At 44.6% G+C, this 20,895-nt stretch overlaps 2 protein-coding genes across 8 annotated transcripts in view; one reads left to right on the forward strand and one right to left on the reverse strand.

Moving 5' to 3' along the window:
* The window catches only part of UBN1 (ubinuclein 1), a 55,259-nt gene extending 39,781 nt beyond the window's left edge, over nucleotides 1-15,478 (reverse strand). The window contains exons 1-5 of one of the 3 annotated variants that reach the window (XM_073636359.1): nucleotides 15,267-15,478; nucleotides 12,683-13,134; nucleotides 7,510-7,593; nucleotides 5,669-5,860; nucleotides 2,609-2,704 (exon numbers count right to left, since the gene is read on the reverse strand). In XM_073636359.1, coding sequence (XP_073492460.1) covers nucleotides 2,609-2,704; nucleotides 5,669-5,860; nucleotides 7,510-7,593; nucleotides 12,683-12,919 — 609 coding nt within the window. In that variant the 5' untranslated portion in view covers nucleotides 12,920-13,134; nucleotides 15,267-15,478. The remainder of the gene's footprint in view (nucleotides 1-2,608; nucleotides 2,705-5,668; nucleotides 5,861-7,509; nucleotides 7,594-12,682; nucleotides 13,135-15,266) is intronic. The other 2 variants (XM_073636358.1, XM_073636360.1) reach the window with 2 other exon arrangements.
* A 120-nt stretch (nucleotides 15,479-15,598) lies between these two features.
* GLYR1 (glyoxylate reductase 1 homolog) overlaps nucleotides 15,599-20,895 on the forward strand; it is a 50,033-nt gene continuing 44,736 nt past the window's right edge. The window contains exons 1-2 of one of the 5 annotated variants that reach the window (XM_073636361.1): nucleotides 15,599-15,801; nucleotides 20,216-20,252. In XM_073636361.1, the coding sequence (XP_073492462.1) occupies nucleotides 15,764-15,801; nucleotides 20,216-20,252 (75 nt within the window). In that variant the 5' untranslated portion in view covers nucleotides 15,599-15,763. The remainder of the gene's footprint in view (nucleotides 15,802-20,215; nucleotides 20,253-20,895) is intronic. The other 4 variants (XM_073636366.1, XM_073636363.1, XM_073636364.1 and 1 more) reach the window with 4 other exon arrangements.

Raw genomic sequence — 20,895 nt, forward strand, 5'->3', positions numbered from 1 at the left:
GCCAAACACGCTACAAGAGCTGGTCAGAGAAAGGACATGCTACAGGAGATATTTCAGAGGGTGGGGGTGGGTTCCATGGAAGGTAAAATATAAGCACATTAAAATTTAGTTTCAAAGAACATAATAAAATTGTTCTATAGAAAAATAAAAGGTTATCATCACTGCATGTTTTCCATAGCAGTGGCATCTCCTTTTCTCTTCTAGCTTGTTTTTTTCTTTCTAGGACTCCCCTGAGAGTAATTAGGAAGCCGCAGTAATTGTCAAATGACAAAGGAATTCTAGTGGCATCTCCGGTAACGCAGATCCCCGGGGAGGATCACATAACATATCTCTACGGGGGGAAAAAATGATAAGCTATTTTTAAGCTCTAATTTGTGTGAATTCACTAAACTTGAGGGATATGCCATTTTCTTCTTTCATACAGATGTGGACACAGAAAGGAGTGAAATCACTGGAGGTAACAAGACAGAAAGGTTTGCTTCTCATCTTCATCTTCCAACTGCTGCCGACTGGTAGTGGACAGTGGACAGGGGGTATAATTCCTGTCACAGCCACAAAGCAAAGCATCATAGGCGAGGACGTGTTCACCCCCACCCCAGGCTGCTGCATTTTTGAATGAATACAAAGCTTCTTCCGATTGGCTGAGGTGGCGATTATGACATCATTTGCTTACCTCTCCACCTCAACCAATTGGAGGGAACCTTGTTTTCATTCACAAAAAAACTAACTATTTAAGCACTTCAACTCTGGAAGGTTTTACCCCCTTCATGACCAGGCCATTTTTTGCTATTTAGCACTGCGCTACTTTAACTGGTAATTGCATGGTCATGCAAAACTGTACCCAAACAAAATGTATATCATTTTTTTCACACAGATAGGGTTTTCCTTTGGTGGCATTCGATCACCACTGTTTTTTTAAAAAAAAATAAATAAAATTAAAAAAACAAAAACAAATTATAGATATTTTTTTTCTGCCATAAAACATATCCAAAAAATGTTTTCATAAATTTTGGCCAAAATGTATTCTGCTACATGACTTTGGTAATGAAAAAAAAAAAAATCTCAAGTTTATATTGATTAATTTGCATGAAAGTTAGTTTCTACAAACTATGGTATATAATTTTATAATATATATATATATATATATATATATATATATACACACACACACACACACACACACACACTTGAATTTTTACCACCAATTGTGTAGCGGACAATTTGACACTCACCTTTGGTGGAAACTGACTGCCACGAATAGTGATCAGTTATAATACTATACACCATCACTGTGCTAATGACATTGGCTGGGAAGGGGTTAATATCTAGGGTGATCAAGAAGCTAAAGTGATTGTAAACTCTGTACAACCATTTTTACCTACAGGTAAGCCTGGAAATATCTCCTAAACCTGCACGGTTTAGAAGATATTTACAATATACGTGTGCACCAACGTCATTGGCGCATGTGCACCTTAGAAAGGGTGCGACCGTGCCGTTTCTAACGGGATCATCCCGTGAGTGGCGGCTCCTGCGTGCATGTGCGGGAGTGACATCACGCAACTCCGGCCAGTCACAGAGCCAGAGTCCACAGCACCGGAAGGAAGAGGTGTGAAGATGGATGCTTCCAGCCAGAGGGGGCAGCGGTGACATCGCAGGCTTCATTTTCAGGTAAGTGACACATAATGGGCTATTATACAATGCATAGTAGCCAATTATGCTTCACCTTTGCAGGGAGATAAAGAGGAAGTAAAACCCATCAGGGTTTACTTCCTCTTTAATGTGCACATTATGTGCTGCTTTATAATAAAGATCTCTTTGCTGCTTATCCCTGCTTTGCAGGGAGAAGAAAGAGACTGTTCCCTCTGTACAGAGCCCTGTGTTGATTTGTCAACACAGGGCTCTGGGCTGTAATTGGACACAGCTGATCAGCAGGTCCTGGCCATGAATCATTGTCCGGGACCTGCTGACAGTCTCCCGCTGTGTACAATCAGTACCAGTATGTCACTGTACCTGTGCAGACCGCCCATCTGCAATGCATTGTGGGCAGGCGGTCCACACGTGGTTAAAATGAAATGAAACCTGGATTTAGGTTTTAATGTTATCCACTTAGGGTTTAGAAGTAGAACTCCAGCCACACGTATCAAAGTAAAAAAAAAAAAAAATAGCCTATTAAATGATAATGTAACTAAAACAAGCTTTTGCTGACAAATTCAGATCAATCCCCTGCAGTACTTTTTTACTGCCACTAGATGGCAGAGGCCAGCATTATTCAAACCCATTTCTCTGAGCCCAGGTCACCATGGACCCAATCCCAGTCTGTGACCGGACAGTGCAGGGGGAAGCAGCACAGTGAGGAGGTCATCTGTCACTCTGCTTTCTCCTCCTCCTCCTCTGTATGCTTCTTGTCAAAACACAATAGATTGGCTCCTTCTTAATCTCACACCCCAGCCCTGCTGTACTGAGACAGCAACTGGTATTTACAAAACTTGCAGTTAAAATTTTTTTAGTAGTAATGTACTAATACAGAGCTGCAACAACGTGCGTTTTTATCTGCATAGAGGGGATCTTTAGATCAGGCTTTTTGTACAAATGAGTCTAAACTACTTACAGCCTCAGAGTTGTCAATGAAGGAGTCAGAATCATCATAGCCGTAGCCCATGTCTATCAGATCCTGCATGCGGTCTTTCCTCTTCTTCTTGTTGCTCTGGAAAATAAAAAAAAAAAAAAAAAAAAAAACACACATCAAAATGGATACAATGCACACAGTTTACATTGTCCTGGCTGCCTACAGTTGCTTTAAAAAAAAAATGGGATTTTTGACTTACCATAAAATCCATTTCCCTGAGTTCATTGACAGACACAGCGCTCCATTATTCAGAACCATAGGGTTATACCGCCCCCTACAGGAGTAGTGTTCTACTCCTGTAGGGGGCGGTATAACCCTATGGTTCTGAATAATGGAGCGCTGTGTCTGTCAATGAACGAAGAGGAGAAATATGTTTTTATATTTAAAATTTACACTGCGTTTATTTTTTGTTTAAAGGGCAATGCTGAGCTCATTTATAGGGTAATATGTAAAATTTAATTTTTTTCTTTAAACTGGTAAAGGTTTGCTTCACACTTATTCGGCACACATTTTAAATGACTGAAGAGAATTTATCCTTGCTCGCTGTAAAATCAGTGGGTGGTAAACAGACAGTCCAAGGTCGGTCGAGCAGCTTACTTCAAGGTCATGTGCACAGACTAAGCAGACTCTAGCAGTGATAAGTGGCTACGATAGGGGATATAATTACAACATTCTGAATTTTCAACTACAACTCAGATGTTTATCTAATTAGAAAGGACTGTCCCCTCTTTCCCCTGGGAGCACTGCACCAGGGACCATGCTACAATAGGATTTCCACATGTGTGTCAATCTTAGCAGTATTTTTCAGCACAAGGAGAGAGCAGCAGTGAGCGATCTTTATACAGAGGGGACGTCTCACACTGGATTACAGCACAGACCTGGAAGAGATACACAAAGCATACCAAATTTCAAGGAGGAATACACATGACTTTTGTATTTATAGCATATTTGCTTATCCCGGAGATCAGCTTTTAAATAAAAAGGAAAAATCACTTGTTTCAAAGTCCTGTGGAAGTACACCCAGATTGGAGACTGGTTACGTTTTATTTGTTTCATTGCAGGAATCATACCTCCTGACATGCTCGCCAGGCACTTCCGCCCACCCAACACAACCTATTCAAGCGAATGGGGCTGTGTTGCAACCGACTTGCAACCGCGCATACTGCATATGGTTGTGGTGCGGTAGTCCAGCATTTGGGGGGGGGAATTAAAACAGGCAGCGAGGAGGTGAAACAACTCCTCCGCACCACCTCTCAAATGCGCTCTTAAGACGTGAATCACTCTTAACCACTTCCTGCCAGGCCTAGAGCAGAATGACAGCTGGGCGGTGGTCCAGTTATCCTGACTGGGCATCATATGATGTCCAGCGGAATAACATGCTGGTGCGCGCAGCGATCGGCGGTGCTGTGTGTCACTTTGACACACCGCATCTCCGATCGTAGCAAGGAACCACTGTCGGAGGCTCCTTACCACGTGATCAGCTGTGACCAATCACAGTGCCGGTAAACGGCTTTCCTCGGTTCGCGCTGACAGGAAGAGCCAATCGGCAGCTCTCCCTGTCGGAGGGGGAGGTCTGTGATGATAATCAGCACATTGATTATCAGCACAGCTCCATCAGATGTGCTACCAACAATGCCAATCAGTGCCCATCAGCTGCCAGTCATCAGTGCTGCCCAGTGCCATCTATTAGTGTCCATCAGTGCCGTCTGTCAGTGCCGCATATCAGTGCCACCTTATCAGTGCTCAGTGCCCGTCAGTGAAGGAGAAAACAAAATTTTATAACAGAAACAGAGAAACTTTTTTTTTTTCAAAAAGGTCGGTCTTTTTTAGTTTGTTTAGCAAAAAATAAAAACCCCAGGAGGTGATCAAATAATACCACCAAAAGAAAGCTCTATTTGTGGGAAGAAAATTATAAAAATTTAGTTTGGGTACAATGTTACACGACCGCATAATTATCATTCAAATTACGACAGTACTGAAAGCTGAAATTTGTCCTGGGCAGCAAGGGGGGGGGGGGGGGTGCCCGGTATTGAAGTGGTTAAAGATATTAGGCAATTTTCTTTTTAACCACCTTAAGACCACCCACCACATATATACTGCGGCAGGGCGGCTAGCGGCTGCGTGCACGATGTCCGCCGGTGGCCCGCGAACGTGGCACAGAGAGGCAGAAAGGGGAGATGCCCATGTAAACAAGGCATTTCCCTGTTCTGCCCAGCAATATGACAGGGATCTACTGCTCCCAGTGATCGAGAACAGTGATCTCTGTCATGTTCTAGTGAGCCCATCCCCCCCTACAGTTAAAAAACACACTGAGGGAACACACTTAACGCCTTGATCGCCCCCTAGTGTTTAACCCCATTCCCTGCCAGTGACATTTACACAGTAATCAGTGCATTTTTAGAGCACTGATCGATGCATAGATGTCAACGGTCCCAAAATAGTGTCAAAAGTGTCCGATCTGTCCGCCGAAATGTCGCAGTCACAATAAAAATTGCAGCTCGCCGCCATTACTAATAAAAAAAAAATAAAAAATTTATAATAAAAATGCCAAAAATCTATCCCCCATTTTGTAAACACACTAACATTTGTGCAAACCAATCAATATAAGCTTATTGCATTTTTTTTTTTTTTTTGAAATATGTAGAAGAATACATATTGGTCTAAACTGAGGAACAAATTTGTTTTATTTTTTGGGGGGGATATTTATTATAGCAAAAATTAAAATATATTTTTTATCCCCCCAAATTTTTTTTGTTTTTGTTTATAGCGCAAAAAATAAAAACCGCAGAGGTGATCAAATACCACCAAAAGAGAGCTCTATTTTGAAATAAAAAAAAAAAAAAAAAAAAGGATGTCAACTTTGTTTGGGTACAAGGTCGCACGACCACGAAATTGTCAGTTAAAGTGATGCAGTGCTGTATCGCAACAAAGGGCTTGGTCAGGAAGGGGGTAAATCCTTCCGGGGCTGAAGTGGTTAAAAAATAAAAAAAAGGTTATACTTACCTGCTTTGTGCAATGATAATGCATAGAATGGTCCCTTACCTGCTCTTTAGCAGTCCCCCGCTGGCGCTGTCCACTCCTTCCTCCATGTGCCTCTTTAGCAAGCTGTGTGCTATGGGGGCACCCATGTGAGCATGCTCCCAATCCAGGATGTGTGCATCCACAGACACGCAGCACCGGTAAGCCACATTCCTGCTCCCTTCTCACAGCAGTTTGACTGACAGCAGTAGGAGCCTATTGGGGGAACAGTTAGTGAGGTGTTTTTTTTACCCCAATGCAAGGAATGCATTCAATTGTTACTAAACTCACAACAGTAAAATCAGTCTGTATATGCAGTAAAGCATGCTGGTTATACTCACTGTGAAACCTAAGGGGTTAATCCTCTGCATTGTGTAAAAAGGCAGTGTGATCCCGTCTTCTCTGATCCTCCCCCTTTTTTTACTGTCCCCAATCCATCTCCTGATAGTACAGAGTCTTGGAGTCACTCTGCACATGCTCAGATTGGTGTGTATTGCTAGAGAGAATTTTTTCTTTTTTTGGAGGGGGGTGCATGTGACCAGCACAGGGCAAATCAGCGTTGTCCAAACAGAGGGTCGGGGGTCATGCGGCCCCATAGGACAGTCAGAGGAGAATGAAATCTCCACCTACAAACTTTAATCAGTGCTCAGCCGGACACTGATAGAAGTCACAAGACTGCTATATACTTTTGATGAGAAAAAGGTATTTAAGCAGTTTATATTTATTAAAACTATTGCATTTCCATGTTCTGTGTACTGTAGATGACCAGATATAGTGAATGCAGGGGTCTGGGTTTAGTAACACTTTAGGGAAAAAAACAGTTAGGACTTTAGAACCACTTTAAGGGTATATTTAGACATGCGTCTAAATCTCCCTTGCCTCTGAAGCACGATCCACATTCGGATGGCGCTCCAGAGACTACTGACAGGCAGCGAGGAAGCGATGCAATGCATCCTCATCGTTTGTTTTAGGCACATTTTTGCAGACAAACACGGTTGTGGGACATTTGCGGCGCTCCCCCATTTGCTAGGATGTGTAGCATTTGCCCGGCTTGCGTGCTTGCCATACACTACATGGGTGTGGGCGTGAAGCGAAGCAGCGCAGCCGTGACATGTAAACATCCCAGTCCACTGCCTTTTGCAGCCTAAAGTGATATTAAAGTTTTGTTTTTTCTGCCTAAAAACAACAAACATGTTACTTACCTGCTCTGTGCAGTTGGTTTTGCATAGAGCATCACCGATCCTCCTCTTCTCAGGTCCCTCTTTGGCTCTCCTGGCCCCTCCCCCCCCCCCCAACGAGCGCCCCCACAGCTAGCAGCTTGCTGTGGGGGCACCTGAGCCAAGCCGTAGCTCTGTGTGACCATTCAGACATGGAGCCCTGGCTAGGCAACGCCCCCTCTATCTCCTCATTGGCTCTCATTGAATTTGATAGCAGCATGAGCCAATGAGGAGGAGAGTCTCGAGGAGGAGAGTTCTGATGGAGGAGACCGCCGTCCCTCTGCGATTACATAACAGCTCAGTGGGGGAAACAGCTGTACTAACTTCGGATATTTAGTACAGCGGCACCAATCAGAGCTGTCAGTTTTTTTCGTTCAATCGGTAGGGTTGAATGAAAAAAAAAAAAAAAAAACAAAAAAAAAAAAAAAACTCCTAGTGTGTACACTGCTTAACATGGGTTGAGGGTATGGACTGGCTGTGCGAGTATTTTTTTTTTTTTTCTTTTCAGTCATCTACCAAAAATGGATAAATAAATCTGTATAATTCCGGATAAGGCTGCCTAGTCCGATTCTAATTTTTTAATGCAGGTTTGTGACAGGCTGTGTAATATTGTATTATATTGTATTATATTGTAATGCTGACACTTACATATTTCTCTTCAAATTTCCTAGCTAAGCTTTCCACCTCCTTCCTCTCCGCTTCCTCGTCATCAAATGGATTGAAATGTTTCTTCTGAAGAAGGAAAACAAAAGAGAAAACACAATGAATGATATTATAACCAGTCTTATATAAGAACTTAGGCTTTAAAATAAAAAACTTCCACTACCTTTGCAAAAAAAATAAATAAAACATATTTTTTTCTTATTATGAATATGAAAGAGGAGCTCCAGTTTTTATTAAAAAGAAAAGTCAGAAGCCACAAATATTGCAGCTGCTGACTTAACAATTAGACACTCACCAGCTCAGGAGTCCAGCGCCGTTCATCACCCTGAGCGGTTCTTTACATCCCTGGCACCGCCATCTTTGTCGTGGGAGCCGGCTCTGACCTCCTGCACCCCATTGCTCCCACTGTCAGATTGGTCCCGCAGCTTCCTGTGATGTGCGACGTGTCCCAGGAAGTTGCAGAAGGTCCAAGCTTAAAGTGGGAGTAAACGCCCATGCATAATTTTTACCTAGGAGGTCCTGTTAATATCTCCTAAAACGTACACCGTTTACAAGATATTTACTGTAGATCCAGCTGGTGATGTCACCAGTGCATGCGCTCTGAAGGAACGGCCACCCAGGCTGCATTTAACCACTTCAGCCCTGGAAGGATTCACCCCCTTAATGACCAGGCCATTTTTTGCGATACGGCTCTGCGTCGCTTTAACAATTAGGTGATCGTGCGACTGTACCCAAACAAAATTGATGTCCTTTTTTCCCCACAAATAGAGCTTTCTTTTTGGTGGTATTTGATCACCTCTGCAATAAGCATATAGTGACTGGTTTTGCAGAAAAGTTATAGCATCTACAAAATAGGGGATAGATTTATGGACTTTTATTTTTTTTAATGTTTTTACTGGTAATGGCGGTGATCTGTGATTTTTAGACTGTGACATTGTGGCGGACAAATCTAAACCCAAGTGACACTTTTTGCGGACCAGTGACATTACAGTGATCAGTGCTAAAAAATAAAAATATATATACACATATATGCACTGATCAATCTATAAATGACACTGGCAGGGAAGGGGTTAACACTAGGGGATTTACAAAAATAAAAAAGAACATGATCAACTGTACTATGCAAATTAGTATATCTACACCGATTTGTCAATTAGATGGGACTCCTCCGAAGCTACAAAGAGTTAATTGCAAGGACAAGAACCTGAGACAAAGAGATGTCTCCCAAAGAGAACCAATAACGGGGGTCAACCACGGTATATCAAAAAAATTATTTTTATATATGTAGAAAAGCAACCTTGATTAACCAATACGGTAATGTGAAAAGAACGCTAGGGGTGAGATACCACCATGCTAGTGGGATAACCCCCCCAGGAGTACCCTATTAAAAACACTCTACTAATAAAAATGTTGACAACGTTGTCATACTAAGGCGCCAAACACCGGGCCCCACACACATACATGCGTAACCAACTAGGAATGACTGGAGCTGTTGGAGCGATTTAAACAATAAGGTAGTCCACACAGAGCATATCCGATTCAGGACTGTTGCAATAATGGTGTCAAAATATTCAAATGAACAGCTGTATTGACCACTCAAGAGAACATGGTACTACATTCGGGAACCAATGACACTAGCTACATAGATCAGCGTATAACTGAAAAGCTGAAGTATGAACGTTGACAGCGCCATCCCCATCCTGCGCTCGCAGCTTTGAGCTGCTCCGCTCGCATGGACTGACTGGATGAGTTCATGGTACATTTACCGACGGGCCATTGACCTGACGTACCCACATCTGTCTAGTTGCTGCTTTTCCCTGAGCCGACGCAACCAACATGAGGATATACTTAGGATTTGCCTATTGCTGACTGCAGCGCCCATGAAGAAATACATCATCCCCATTGCAATTTAATGAATAACCGTGGTGTGGTGAGAGCCTCCGGGCATTATCCTATCTCGTTTTTGAACTGTTTCTCAGACAAGCCCTCAGTGATACGTTATACCATCTCCATGCTGAATTGTTATGCCCCATACACACGATCGGACTTTCCGCCAACAAAACCGTGGATTTTTTTCCGAAGGATGTTGGCTCAAACTTGTCTTGCATACACTCTGTCACACAAATAATGGCCAACAAATCCAAACGTGAGAACGCGGTGACGTACAAGACGTACAACGAGCCGAGAAAAAGGAAGTTCAATAGCCAGTGCGGCTCCTTCTGCTTGATTCTGAGCATGCGTGGACTTTTGTGTGCGGACTTGTGTACACACGATCGGACGTTCCGACAACAAAGTTTTGTTGGCGGAAAATTTGAGAACCTGCTAAGAAACATTTGTTGCCGGAAAGTCCGGCAGCAAATGTTCGATGGAGCGTACACACAGTTGACAACAAGCTCACATCCAACATTTCCCGTCGGAAAATCCGACCGTGTGTACGCGGCATTAAAGCAACCAAGGAGCATATAGCTATTAAATACTGACTGCCATTGTCTACACACGATCAAATTGTACTACCCCAACCATATTGAGGGTTCGATCTCTCCGGTCAATGGCCTAATTTTCAGTATATTCATACTTCAGCCTTTCAGCTATACGCTGATCTATGCAGTCAATGTCATTGGTTCCTGAATATAGTACCATGTTATCTTGAGTGATCAATACAGCTGTTCATTGGAATATTTCTACACAATTACTGCAACAGTCCTGAATCAGATATGCTCTGTGTGGACTACCTTATTGTTTAAATCACTCCAACAGCTCCAGTCATTCCCAGTTGGTTACGCATGTATGTGTGGGGCCCGGTGTTTGGCGCCTTATGCCGCGTACACACAGCTGGATTTTCCGACGGGAAATGTTTGATGGGAGCTTGTTGTCGGAAAATTCCGACCGTGTGTAGGCTCCATCGGACATTTTCCGTCGAAATTTCTGACAAACAAACTTGAGATCTGGATCTCAAATTTTCCGACAACAAAATCCGTTATCGTAAATTCCGATCGTGTGTACACAATTCCCACGCACAAAATTCCACGCATGCTCGGAATTAAGCAGAAGGGCCGCACTGGCTATTGAACTTAATTTTTCTTGGCTCGTCGTACATGTTGTACGTCACCGCGTTCTTGGCGTTCGGAATTTCAGACAAGATTTGTGTGACCGTGTGTACGCAAGACAAGTTTGAGCCAACATCCGTCGGAAAAAAAAAAACATGGATTTTGTTGTCAGAATGTGCGATTGTGATTACGCGGCATTAGTGTGACAACTGTGTCAACATTTTATTAGTAGAGTGTTTTTAATACTCTGGGGGGGTTATCCCACTAGCATGGTGGTATCTCACCCCTAGCGTTCTTTTCACATTACTGTATTGGTTAATAAAAGTTGCTTTTCTACATATGTAAAAATTCTTGTTTTGATATACCGTGGTTGACCCCCGTTATTGGTTCTCTTTGGGAGACATCTCTTTGTCTCAGATTCTTGTTTTTGCAGTTAACGCTAGGGGATAATCAAGGGGTTAAATGTGTTCCCTTGTGCGTGTTCTAACTGTTCTGGGGATGGGTTCACTGTGAACAGCAGATCTCCATGTTGTTACCTGTCAGAACTGGGATCCGCCTTGTTTACATAGAGGCAGAACTAGATCTGCCTCTCTGTACAGCAATCGCGGGTGCCCACGGTATCTATTGCATGAAATGACGTACATGTACGTTGTTTCACGCAACAGAGCGTCTTGCCGCAGTATCTCACAAAAGTCACATTTTTGTAAATATTTTATTACATCTTTTTATTAGACAACACTGAAGAAATCACGGAGCTAATGGATGTTAGAGACCTTCACCTCCACCTTCCATTTGAGGATGCCCCACAGATACTCAATAGGGTTTAGGTCTGGAGACATGCTTGGCCAGTCCATCACCTTTACCCTCAGCAAGGCAGTGGTCATCTTGGAGGTGTGTTTGGGGTCATTATCATGTTAGAATACTGTCCTGCGGCCCAGTCTCTTAAGGGAGGGGATCATATTCTGCTTCAGTATGTCACAATACATGTTGGCATTCATGGTTCCTTCAATGAACTCTAGCTCCCCAGTGCCGGCAGCACTCATGCAGCCCAAGACCATGACACTCCCACAACCATGCTTGACTGTAGGCAAGACACACTTGTACTCCTCACCTGGTTGCCACCACACATGCTTAACACCATCTGAACCAAATAAGTTTCTCTTGGTCATCAGACCACAGGACATGGTTCCAGTAATCCATGTCCTTAGTCTGCTTGTCTTCAGCAAGCTGTTTGCGGGCTTTCTTGTGCATCATCTTTAGAAGAGGCTTCCTTCTGGGATGACAGCCATGCAGACCAATTTGATGCAGTGTGCGGCGTATGGTCTGAGCACTGACAGGCTGACCCACCACCCCTTATACTTCTGCAGCAATGCTGGCAGCACTCATACATCAATTTCCCAAAGACAACCTCTGTATATGATGCTGAGCGCGTGCACTCGACCTCTTTGGTTGACCATGGTGAGGCCTGTTCTGAGTGGACCCTGTCCTGTTAAGGTCTTGGCGACCGTGCTACAGCTCAGTTTCAGGGTCTTGGCAATCTTCTTATAGCCTAGACCATCTTTATGTAGAGCAACAATTCTTTTTTTCAGATCCTCAGAGAGTTCTTTGCCATGAGGTGACATGTTGAACTTCCAGTGACCAGTATGAGAGACTGAGAGCCATAACACCAAATTTAACACGCCTGCTCCCAATTCACACCTGAGGCCTTGTAACACTAACGAGACACATGACACCGGGGAGGGAAAATGGCTAATTGGGCCGATTTGGACATTTTCACTTAGGGGTGTACTCACTTTTGTTGCCAGCGGTTTAGACATTAATGGCTGTGTGTTGAATTACTTTGAGGGGACAGCAAATTTACACTGTTATATAAGCTGTACACTCACTACTTTACATTGTAGCAAAGTGTCATTTCTTCAGTGTTGTCACATGAAAACATATAATAAAACATTTACAAAAATGTGTACCTCACTTTTGTGAGATACTGTATGTACGTCGGGCGGTCTTAAAGTGGTTAAAGTGATCATATCATATAGGGTAATTACCCATTTAATGCACCCACCAATATCCACCATAAAAGATGAAACAGCCTGACTGCTCTGCCCACTTACATTCTCTCCTGAAGGGTTCTTCTTGCTGTTCCCCTGCCGATTCCTCACCAATTCTGGGTAGAAGAACTCCGGGCATTTCTTCTGATCCGGCTCAAACAGAGACAGTGCGATGCGGACTGTGGCTGCCACGGGCGCCTCTGGCTCCTGGTTGTCCGGGCGCGGCCTCTTCGGCGCCGAGGAGTGGAAAGGGGATGAAGAAGGAATGCTGGACAGCTGCACCCTTCGTGGCTCCGCCATGATTAAACAAAAAAATAAATAAATAAATAAATGGATGATGGGGGGGGGGGGGGGTTCAACCTGCAACAGACATGGAAAAAGTCTCCGGCTGGGAGAAGAAGACCTCGGCTGAACGGCTTCTTATATAGCAGATGCCTTTCTATCCTGTGACTTCAATGGGGGGAAGAGGTGAGGGGTGACGGTTTCCATTTGTGGCTCATTTCTGCCTATAAATTCTGTTAAAACAAAAGATTGAACAAAAAAAAACAAAAAAAATTAATAGGAGAATATTTAAACGGGTTAATTTTCCACCTTGTAGTTTCGATGATGGCAGTAATCATAAAACGATATAAAACGATTGGTCACAAGATATACTAAAAGAAGAACAAAGCAAAGCTAACATCCACAGAGAATAAAGCCCATCCCCTCTCCATTGAACACCCCCAACTTCTTCCATTTTTTATTTTATTTTTTGCACATATAAACGCTTTTTTTTTCCTTCCCTTCGGTTTGGTCATGTGACATCGGAGGGTTTTTTTTTTTTTTTTTGGTCTGCTGGTGGGCAGGTCCACGAAGTGAGGAGGTGTCGATCCTGGCTGTATTCTCCTGCAAGGTGACCTGATGGCGCGTCCCCATGGAGGGCGGGTCCTTGACACCCAGGGCTCATGGGGGGTGCGCTGAATGACGCTGGATCGTAGGGCAACAAGTCTGCGGGGGGGACTGATTATTATTATTATTATTTTTTTTTTTAATTAGTGGTCACATTTAGTTGTCCCGTCACATCCAATTGGTCACATTTAGGTGCCCTGTCACATCTGATTTATCACATCCGATTGGTCACATTTAGGTGTCCCGTCACATCTGATTTATCACATCTGATTGGTCACATTTAGGTGCCCTGTCACATCTGATTGGTCACATTTAGGTTTCCCATCACATCTGATTGGTCACATTTAGGTGTCCCGTCACATCTGATTGGTCACATTTAGGTTTCCCGTCACATCTGATTGGTCACATTTAGGTGTCCCGTCACATCCGATTGGTCACATTTAGGTGTCCCGTCACATCCGATTGGTCACATTTTCTATATTATTATTTTTGGACCCGGACGTCCTTGGATTTGGCACAATATAATCTAGTGATCCCCGGCGTCTCCCATATTAGTGGAGCGGTGTTTTTCTGGGAGTGTCCCTTTGCACAGGACCTGTTGAGGGCCTTGGAACCTGATCTCAAAGACTTTGTACCACAGACTGCAATCACACACTTTGGTGTGTTGAACGGACTCTTCTGTGGAACTCATTCACAGGAGGACATTGACGGTGCCTGGCGGGTGCTGTGTTGCTTTAAGGACGCTTTATGGTGCGCCAGAAAGCGCCTCATCCACCAGCGGGAGAGGATGTCCATCGAGGACTGTCGCAGACTGGTTCACAGTCTGCTCAGAGACTATCACCTGATGGACTTCAAGGAGGAAGAGGAGGTCTGAAGATTTCCCCATCCCCCCCCCCCCCCCCCCCCCCGTGTATCCTTTGGCAGTTCAAATAAAGCTTCGGGCCTGTGAACTCTTTACTCCCTCCTCTGCCCCACCTTCTCCACCCCCCCCATCACACCCGTTGCCCATTTTGAATGTTATTTGACTATATGACTGGACTTTTTGTGAAATGTTTTTTAAGTACTGCTTTCAGGGTAATGCGGCGTCATGCATGATGTGATGTTTCGGGGTATTACTACTCTGCACAACACATTAGGCATCATACCGCAGGATGAATGTAATTTATTTGTATGCTTGGCAATGTATTGTTATGTAGTGTATTTATGTGCTGCGTCGCAGTACAGAATGTACCCTGATTAAGTATTTGTTTTTTGTATATTTTCTTGCAAAATAAAGTATACATTTTCAATCAAAAATTAGTGGAGCGGTGTGCCGCAGTGATCAGACGCGGGATGAAGGCCTCTACATGGAATATTAAGGGGGAACTCTGCAAACAGGCATTTTATAACTAATAAGGAAGACAAAGCTGTCTGATAGCCCCTCACATTTATAAATGAAAGGAAGCATGGTGCAGCACAGACAGTTCTCACAGGAAGGTGATTGGTGTTGGCTGAGATACAGAACCCACAGCCAATCAGGTTCTGGATAACAGGTGGTAGACGGTTGCTATGGGTTACCACATGCCGCCTTCCCCGAGTCCACGCGCGGCCCCTCATTTAGGGTAGCCCCGGGTCGCTCCATTACAGGCAGCACGGGGGAGGGGGGAGGGAGGATTAGTCCACTAGGAGCTAGACACGGGGGAGTTACCCTACCCGGAAGTTCTCCCGGAGCCTGCCTGTAGCCGGACACAAGACACCCCCCCGGGCCCGGCTCGCTCACCTCAGCCCTCCTCGCTCCGCATTCCCCCGGTCACAGGACGGAAAAGGCGCCGAGAGAGAAACGTCAGAGAAGCCGAAGGGTCACGTGCTGCCGGAGCAGCCTCAGAGCTCCCCTCCGGGGTCACGTGACATCCCTCCTTCCTTCCCAGAGACTGGGACGACAACAATAACAAGCGCTGACAGCCGACCCACGTGACCGAGCCGGCCAATCCGCTACCCGGGAGGGCACGGGCGCGCGCCTTCACCCCTGTACCGCTGGGCGGGGCCTGCGCTCGCTCACCTCCTCGCTTTTACTTATTGGTGGAATAAAGTTCCGGGGAAGGCGGGGCTCATTGGCTGGAGTCCGGTCACGTGGTGGTGGTTGTTCTCGGCGCTAGCGGGTGCGCGCACGGAAGGCGGGTGGGGGGTGTTTCCTGTTCCCGGCATCCTTCGCGCAGCCCAGTCTCTCTCTCTCTTCCTATCCCCCGCCTCCTCCCCGCTCTGCTTGTGTCGGTTAAGATGGCGACAGTGAGTCTACGCCAAGGAGACCTGGTGTGGTGAGTGACGGAGGGGAGGAATCTGCCCTGAGACCGGGGTCACACGGGGGGAGGTGTGTGCTGGGCTGAGGAGAGACCCGGGCATGGCTGACACCTGGGACTGGCCATGGGGTGTCTGGAGGGATCCAGCATGAGGAAAGATGGAGTCTGGGGGGGGGGGGGGATTGGAGGAATCGGGATAGGAGGGTGTCTGGGGGCTTGGAGGGATTCCATATTGGGGATAGGAGGGTGTCAGAGGGAACCATCATTGGGGATCAGGATAGGATGGTGTCAGAGGGATCCAATGTGTGGAAAGATGGAGTCTGGAGGGATCAGGATAGGAGGGTGTCAGAGGGATCCAATATTGGGGTCCAGGGTGTCAGAGGGATCCAATATTGGGTATCAAGATAGGAGGGTTGTCTGGGGTTTTGGAGGGATTCCAAATTAGGGGGTCAGGATAGGATGGTGTCAGAAGGATCCAATATTGGGTATCAGCGGAGGATGGGGTCTTCTGGTTTGGAGGGATCAGGTGAGGACGGTTTGGGGTTGTCTGAGTGAACTTGTGTTGGAAATTTTGGAAGGATGGTGTCCGGTGGGTTGGAGGGATCCAGTGGTGGGGGGCGTGATGTCTGGTATTGGGGATCAGTGGAGCATTTGGGTCTGTTGGATTGGAGGGATCCGTGAAGGATTATGTGGTGGGGAGCATGGTGACCGGTAGGTTGCGGGGGAGGGGGGATCCCTAATTGAAGATCAGGAGAGGATGGCGACTGGTGTGTCGGAGGGATCTGGTATTGGGGGATCAGCGGAGCATGGGGGTCTGATGGGATCCAGTAGTGGGGAATAATGGATGGATTTTTTCTGGTTGGTTGGAGAGATCTGGTATTGGGGGATCAGGAAAGCATAGTGTCTGGGGTGTTGAAATGATCCGATATTGGGGAGCATGGGGGTCTGGTGGGTTGGGTGTATCAGGATAGGAATGTGTCTAGAGGGATCTGCTATTGGGTGACATGTGGGTTGGAGGGATCAGGAGAGGATGGCGTCTGGTGTGTCAGGGGAATCTAGTGTTGGGCATCAGAGGAGCATGGTGACTGGTGGGTTTGAAGGATCCGGTGAGGGGGGGTCATCGGAGGATTGTGTTTGGTGGATTGGAGGGATCTGATATTGGGATCAGGGGAAGATGGGATCTGGTATTGGTGGTTAGGGAAAGATGGTGTTTGATGGGATGAGGCGAGTGTGGTTTTGGGTTGTTGGGGTGCTCTTGTATTGGAAATTTTGAGAGGATGGTGTCTGTTGAGTTGGGGGGGACTAATATTGGGCATCAGGGGTGGGGTGGTGGGAAGCATGATGACTAGTAAGTTGAAAAGATTCCTTATTGTTATCAGGAGAGGGTGGTGACTGGTGTGTTAGAGGGATCTAGTGGTAGGATTTGGGAAGGATTGTGTCTGTGGGTTCAGTGGATCGGGATAGTATTGTTTTTTAGTGGATTGAGGAGATCTGGTATTGGGCATCAGGGTAGTGTGTAATCCTGGTGTTAGGAATTGGAAGAGGAGTGTGTTGGAGGGATCTGATAATGACGATCTGGTGGGTTGGAGGTATTGGCTATTAGGGATCGGGGAGAATGGTATCTGGAAGGTTGCAAGGATCTGGTCTCGGGAGTCGAGGAAAGATGGTGGTTTGGAGGGATCTGGGGGGGGGGGGGGGTTTGGGTTGTTGTAGTGGTGTGGGTTTTTTTTTTTTTTTTATTGGAAATTTCTGGGGATGGTGTCTGTTGGGTTGGAGGAATGATCTGGTAATGGGGTTCAGCAGTGGTATGCTTCTGGTGGTTTGAAGGGGCTCTGGTTTATATAGGCTTAGGATAGGATCATTTCTGGTAGGTTCAGGGGCAAGGTTATGGGCTTTCAGGTGATCTGGAACTGGCGATCTTTTGAGGAGCTTATTCGGCATCAAGCCATTTCTTGGGTTGAGTTGGATCATTTGAGGTCATTTGTGGAATCTTCTGCTGATAATGAAAATGACTAAAAGACCATGTAGGCTTCCTTTAAAAGAATGAGTCTTTGGGAATGAGAGGGCATCGGCATAATGTGTCCGAAATATTGAGCCACAAGGAATCAAATAACTAGTATGGCATGGTGTAGGATCAGGTTAAACATCCACTCACACCTGTGCTGCATCTGGTAATAAAACCTTGTCTCTGGTGGGATCTGCTATGGAGATCCCACAGGCCTGTCAGGCCTGCAGTTTTCTGACAGAGATGAGTGACTGAGGACCCCTGGGATCCAACAGAGAGAACTGTGCTCTCCACCACATTCTAAAGTTAAATCCATAGATGTAAAAACAATGATTGCTCAGTCCTTCCAATTTCAGTCCTAGCTGGAGAATTCCTGTGGCTTTGGTCAGGCTGCGACTTCAACAAGCACCTCCGATCAGCTGAACTCACAGGAACTTTGAATATTCCTCACCAATTCCAATTGTGTTTTCTTTTTTTTTTTTTTTTTTTTTTTGAACAGGCACGTTCCCAGCCGGTCTGTTGGAAATCGGCATGTTCAGCCAATACGGGCATGCATGTTTATGCCACAGTCAGATTCACAGCAAAGGAAGTCCATGTCTTCTAGCTTCCATTTTAATGTTTATGGGGAAACGTTACAGCATCCTTTCTCAAATTGGATTGTTGGGGAAGTTATGAGTTTTTAAAATAAGTAACTTCTGGTTTTTAGCCATCTAAAAGAGAGGAAAGATTCCTCCATATTTGAAAAAAAAAAAATTAGGAAAGGCTTCATTGCCAATCGGACAGTAAATCCTACTGTAGTGGGTCATACACAGCCGCTTAGTACAAAAATATAAAATAGGAAGTTCTGTGGTTGACCACAGATAAGATCTAGTATTTAAAGAAGAGTTCCAGGTATGAATATTATTTTTTTGTAGTTGCATTGATCGAGCTTGGTCCAATGTAAATATATGTACATATTGTACTTGGCTGATGACCCTGGAAGCTGGAAATCACTGAAGTAGATACAGCTACTCTAGGAATCTCGAGAGAAAGGGCCATCTAAGTGCAGCATATAAAATACAATTTTAATAAACAATGGTTTTAAAAATCCACAAGCCTGTATTAAAAGCAGTCGGCTCCGAACGTGTTGCTTGTGTTTTGTACATCATCACATCTGCCCTGTGAGTGCGTTTCGGATGCACTCCAGATTGGCGTGAGGCTGTCCTGGGATCTGATCCAGCGTCCTTGGCTCCCCTCGCCTGATCTGCCAGTTCCACCTGCCACAGTGGTTCCTGTAGGACTGGATGGTCACACAACAGTGTATACTACTGATGGGCCTGTGTTCATTTTAAACCCTGTGGGTTTCAATAACCGTTGTTTATTAAAATTGTATTTTATATGCTGCACTTAGATGGCACTTTCTCTTTTTTTTTTTTTTTTTTTTTCTCCATTTTATCCTGAACTACTAGAGCTGGCTAACTCTGTGAAAGGCTGCCACTGGTGTCTGCTACACTTTATGAACTCATATGGGACTATAACAGGTCTCAAATGGACTTCCATCTTTCTTCTTTGCACCCGTAATTTCTATTTTATTCCAGGAATCTCCACTTGTTTCCAGGTCCCGTTCTGAATAGCCAGCCTGACACAGAAAGTCGGCTGCTTGAGACGGGTGCCATTCAAAGGATGCCTTGCATTTTCTGATTGGATGCAAAGCATTTTCTGATTGGATGAAGCGGGGCGGTGACTTTCCTTAGTTTTCTAGTGCAGTCATACCTGTGGCCTTGCTGCTGTGGGTTACTGTGTTCCATGTAGAAAGAGAATACCTTTCATTCATATCTTTGATCTCCTTGGTATCATTGGGGACTCTGGTGGTGAACTTTTAAAGGGCGTCTTGTGGTTTCCTTCCTTAAATGTGTTGTGGTTGTTTATAGGCCAATCATCGATAAGACCAGTACATTTGTAGAATGTGTAACAAAAGTCCTTCTGACAATAGGAAGTGGTACATTTGAAAGTAAAACCTGACAAAGGCCTTTTAGTGAGCCTGGTGTCTCTTGCCAGCTGCTGTTGTAGGGTTTGATGGCTTCTTTATATTAAACCCTTCAATGTAACTGTTTCCCAAAATAGTTGCATTCAGAAAATGCCGTGAATGATAACTGGCACAGTTGCTCGTACTCTCAACTGAGCTGCCAAGCCATCAAATGACTGGTGTCATAACTGATCACATGTGCAGCAGCATGACAAATACAGATCAAACACGGGCTAAGATGGCAGCTTCCTTTGCTTTAAAAATTAGGAGGGTTTAGTTCCACTTTAAGCTTCAAGACTATTTTAGGGTGTCTGTAGTTTTGTTGTTGCCTGTGGTAGTGCTTAGTCTCTGATACCTGAGTTATTTATGGGGTTTATCTTCTTCTAACATATATTTGATTCTCATTTGTGTTTTTTTTTTAGGGGGAAATTGGGCCGGTATCCTCCGTGGCCTGGAAAGGTGAGTAATTATGAACTAGAGATAATCTTACATCTGTGACGTGTGTGTGTGTTTTTTGTTGTTGTTTTGTTTATTACTTTCTCCTTTGCTTCCAATTCTAAAACAGTATCTTTATATCTAAAGCCAAAACGCCCCCTTTTTTTTTTTTTTTTTTTTTTTTTTTAGGTAGTAAAGCTTCCATTTTCAACCAGTTCAGCCCCGGAAGATTTGCCTGCTTAATGACCAGGCCATATTTTGCGATACGGCACTGCGTCACTTTAACTGACAATTGCGCACTCATGCAACGTTGTACCCAAACAAAGTTGTCGTCCTTTTTTACCCACAAATAGAGCTTTCTTTTGGGGGTGTTTGATCACCTCTGCGGTTTTTTTTTTTTTTTTTTGCGCTATAAACAAAAAAAGAGCGACAATTTTGAAAAAAACACAATATTTTGTACTTTTTGCTTTAATAAATATCCCCAATTTTTTTTTTTTTATTCTAAAAAAAGCAAAATTTTGTTCCTCAGTTTAGGCTGATATGTGTTCTACATATTTTTGGTAATAAAAACTGCAATAAGCGTATATTGATTGGTTTGCGCAAAATTTATAGCGTCTACAAACTATGGGAAAGATTTATGGCTTCTTCTTCTTTTTTTTTTTTTTTT

Source organism: Aquarana catesbeiana, linkage group LG06, assembly GCF_042186555.1.
Source record: "Aquarana catesbeiana isolate 2022-GZ linkage group LG06, ASM4218655v1, whole genome shotgun sequence".
Lineage (NCBI taxonomy): Eukaryota > Metazoa > Chordata > Amphibia > Anura > Ranidae > Aquarana > Aquarana catesbeiana.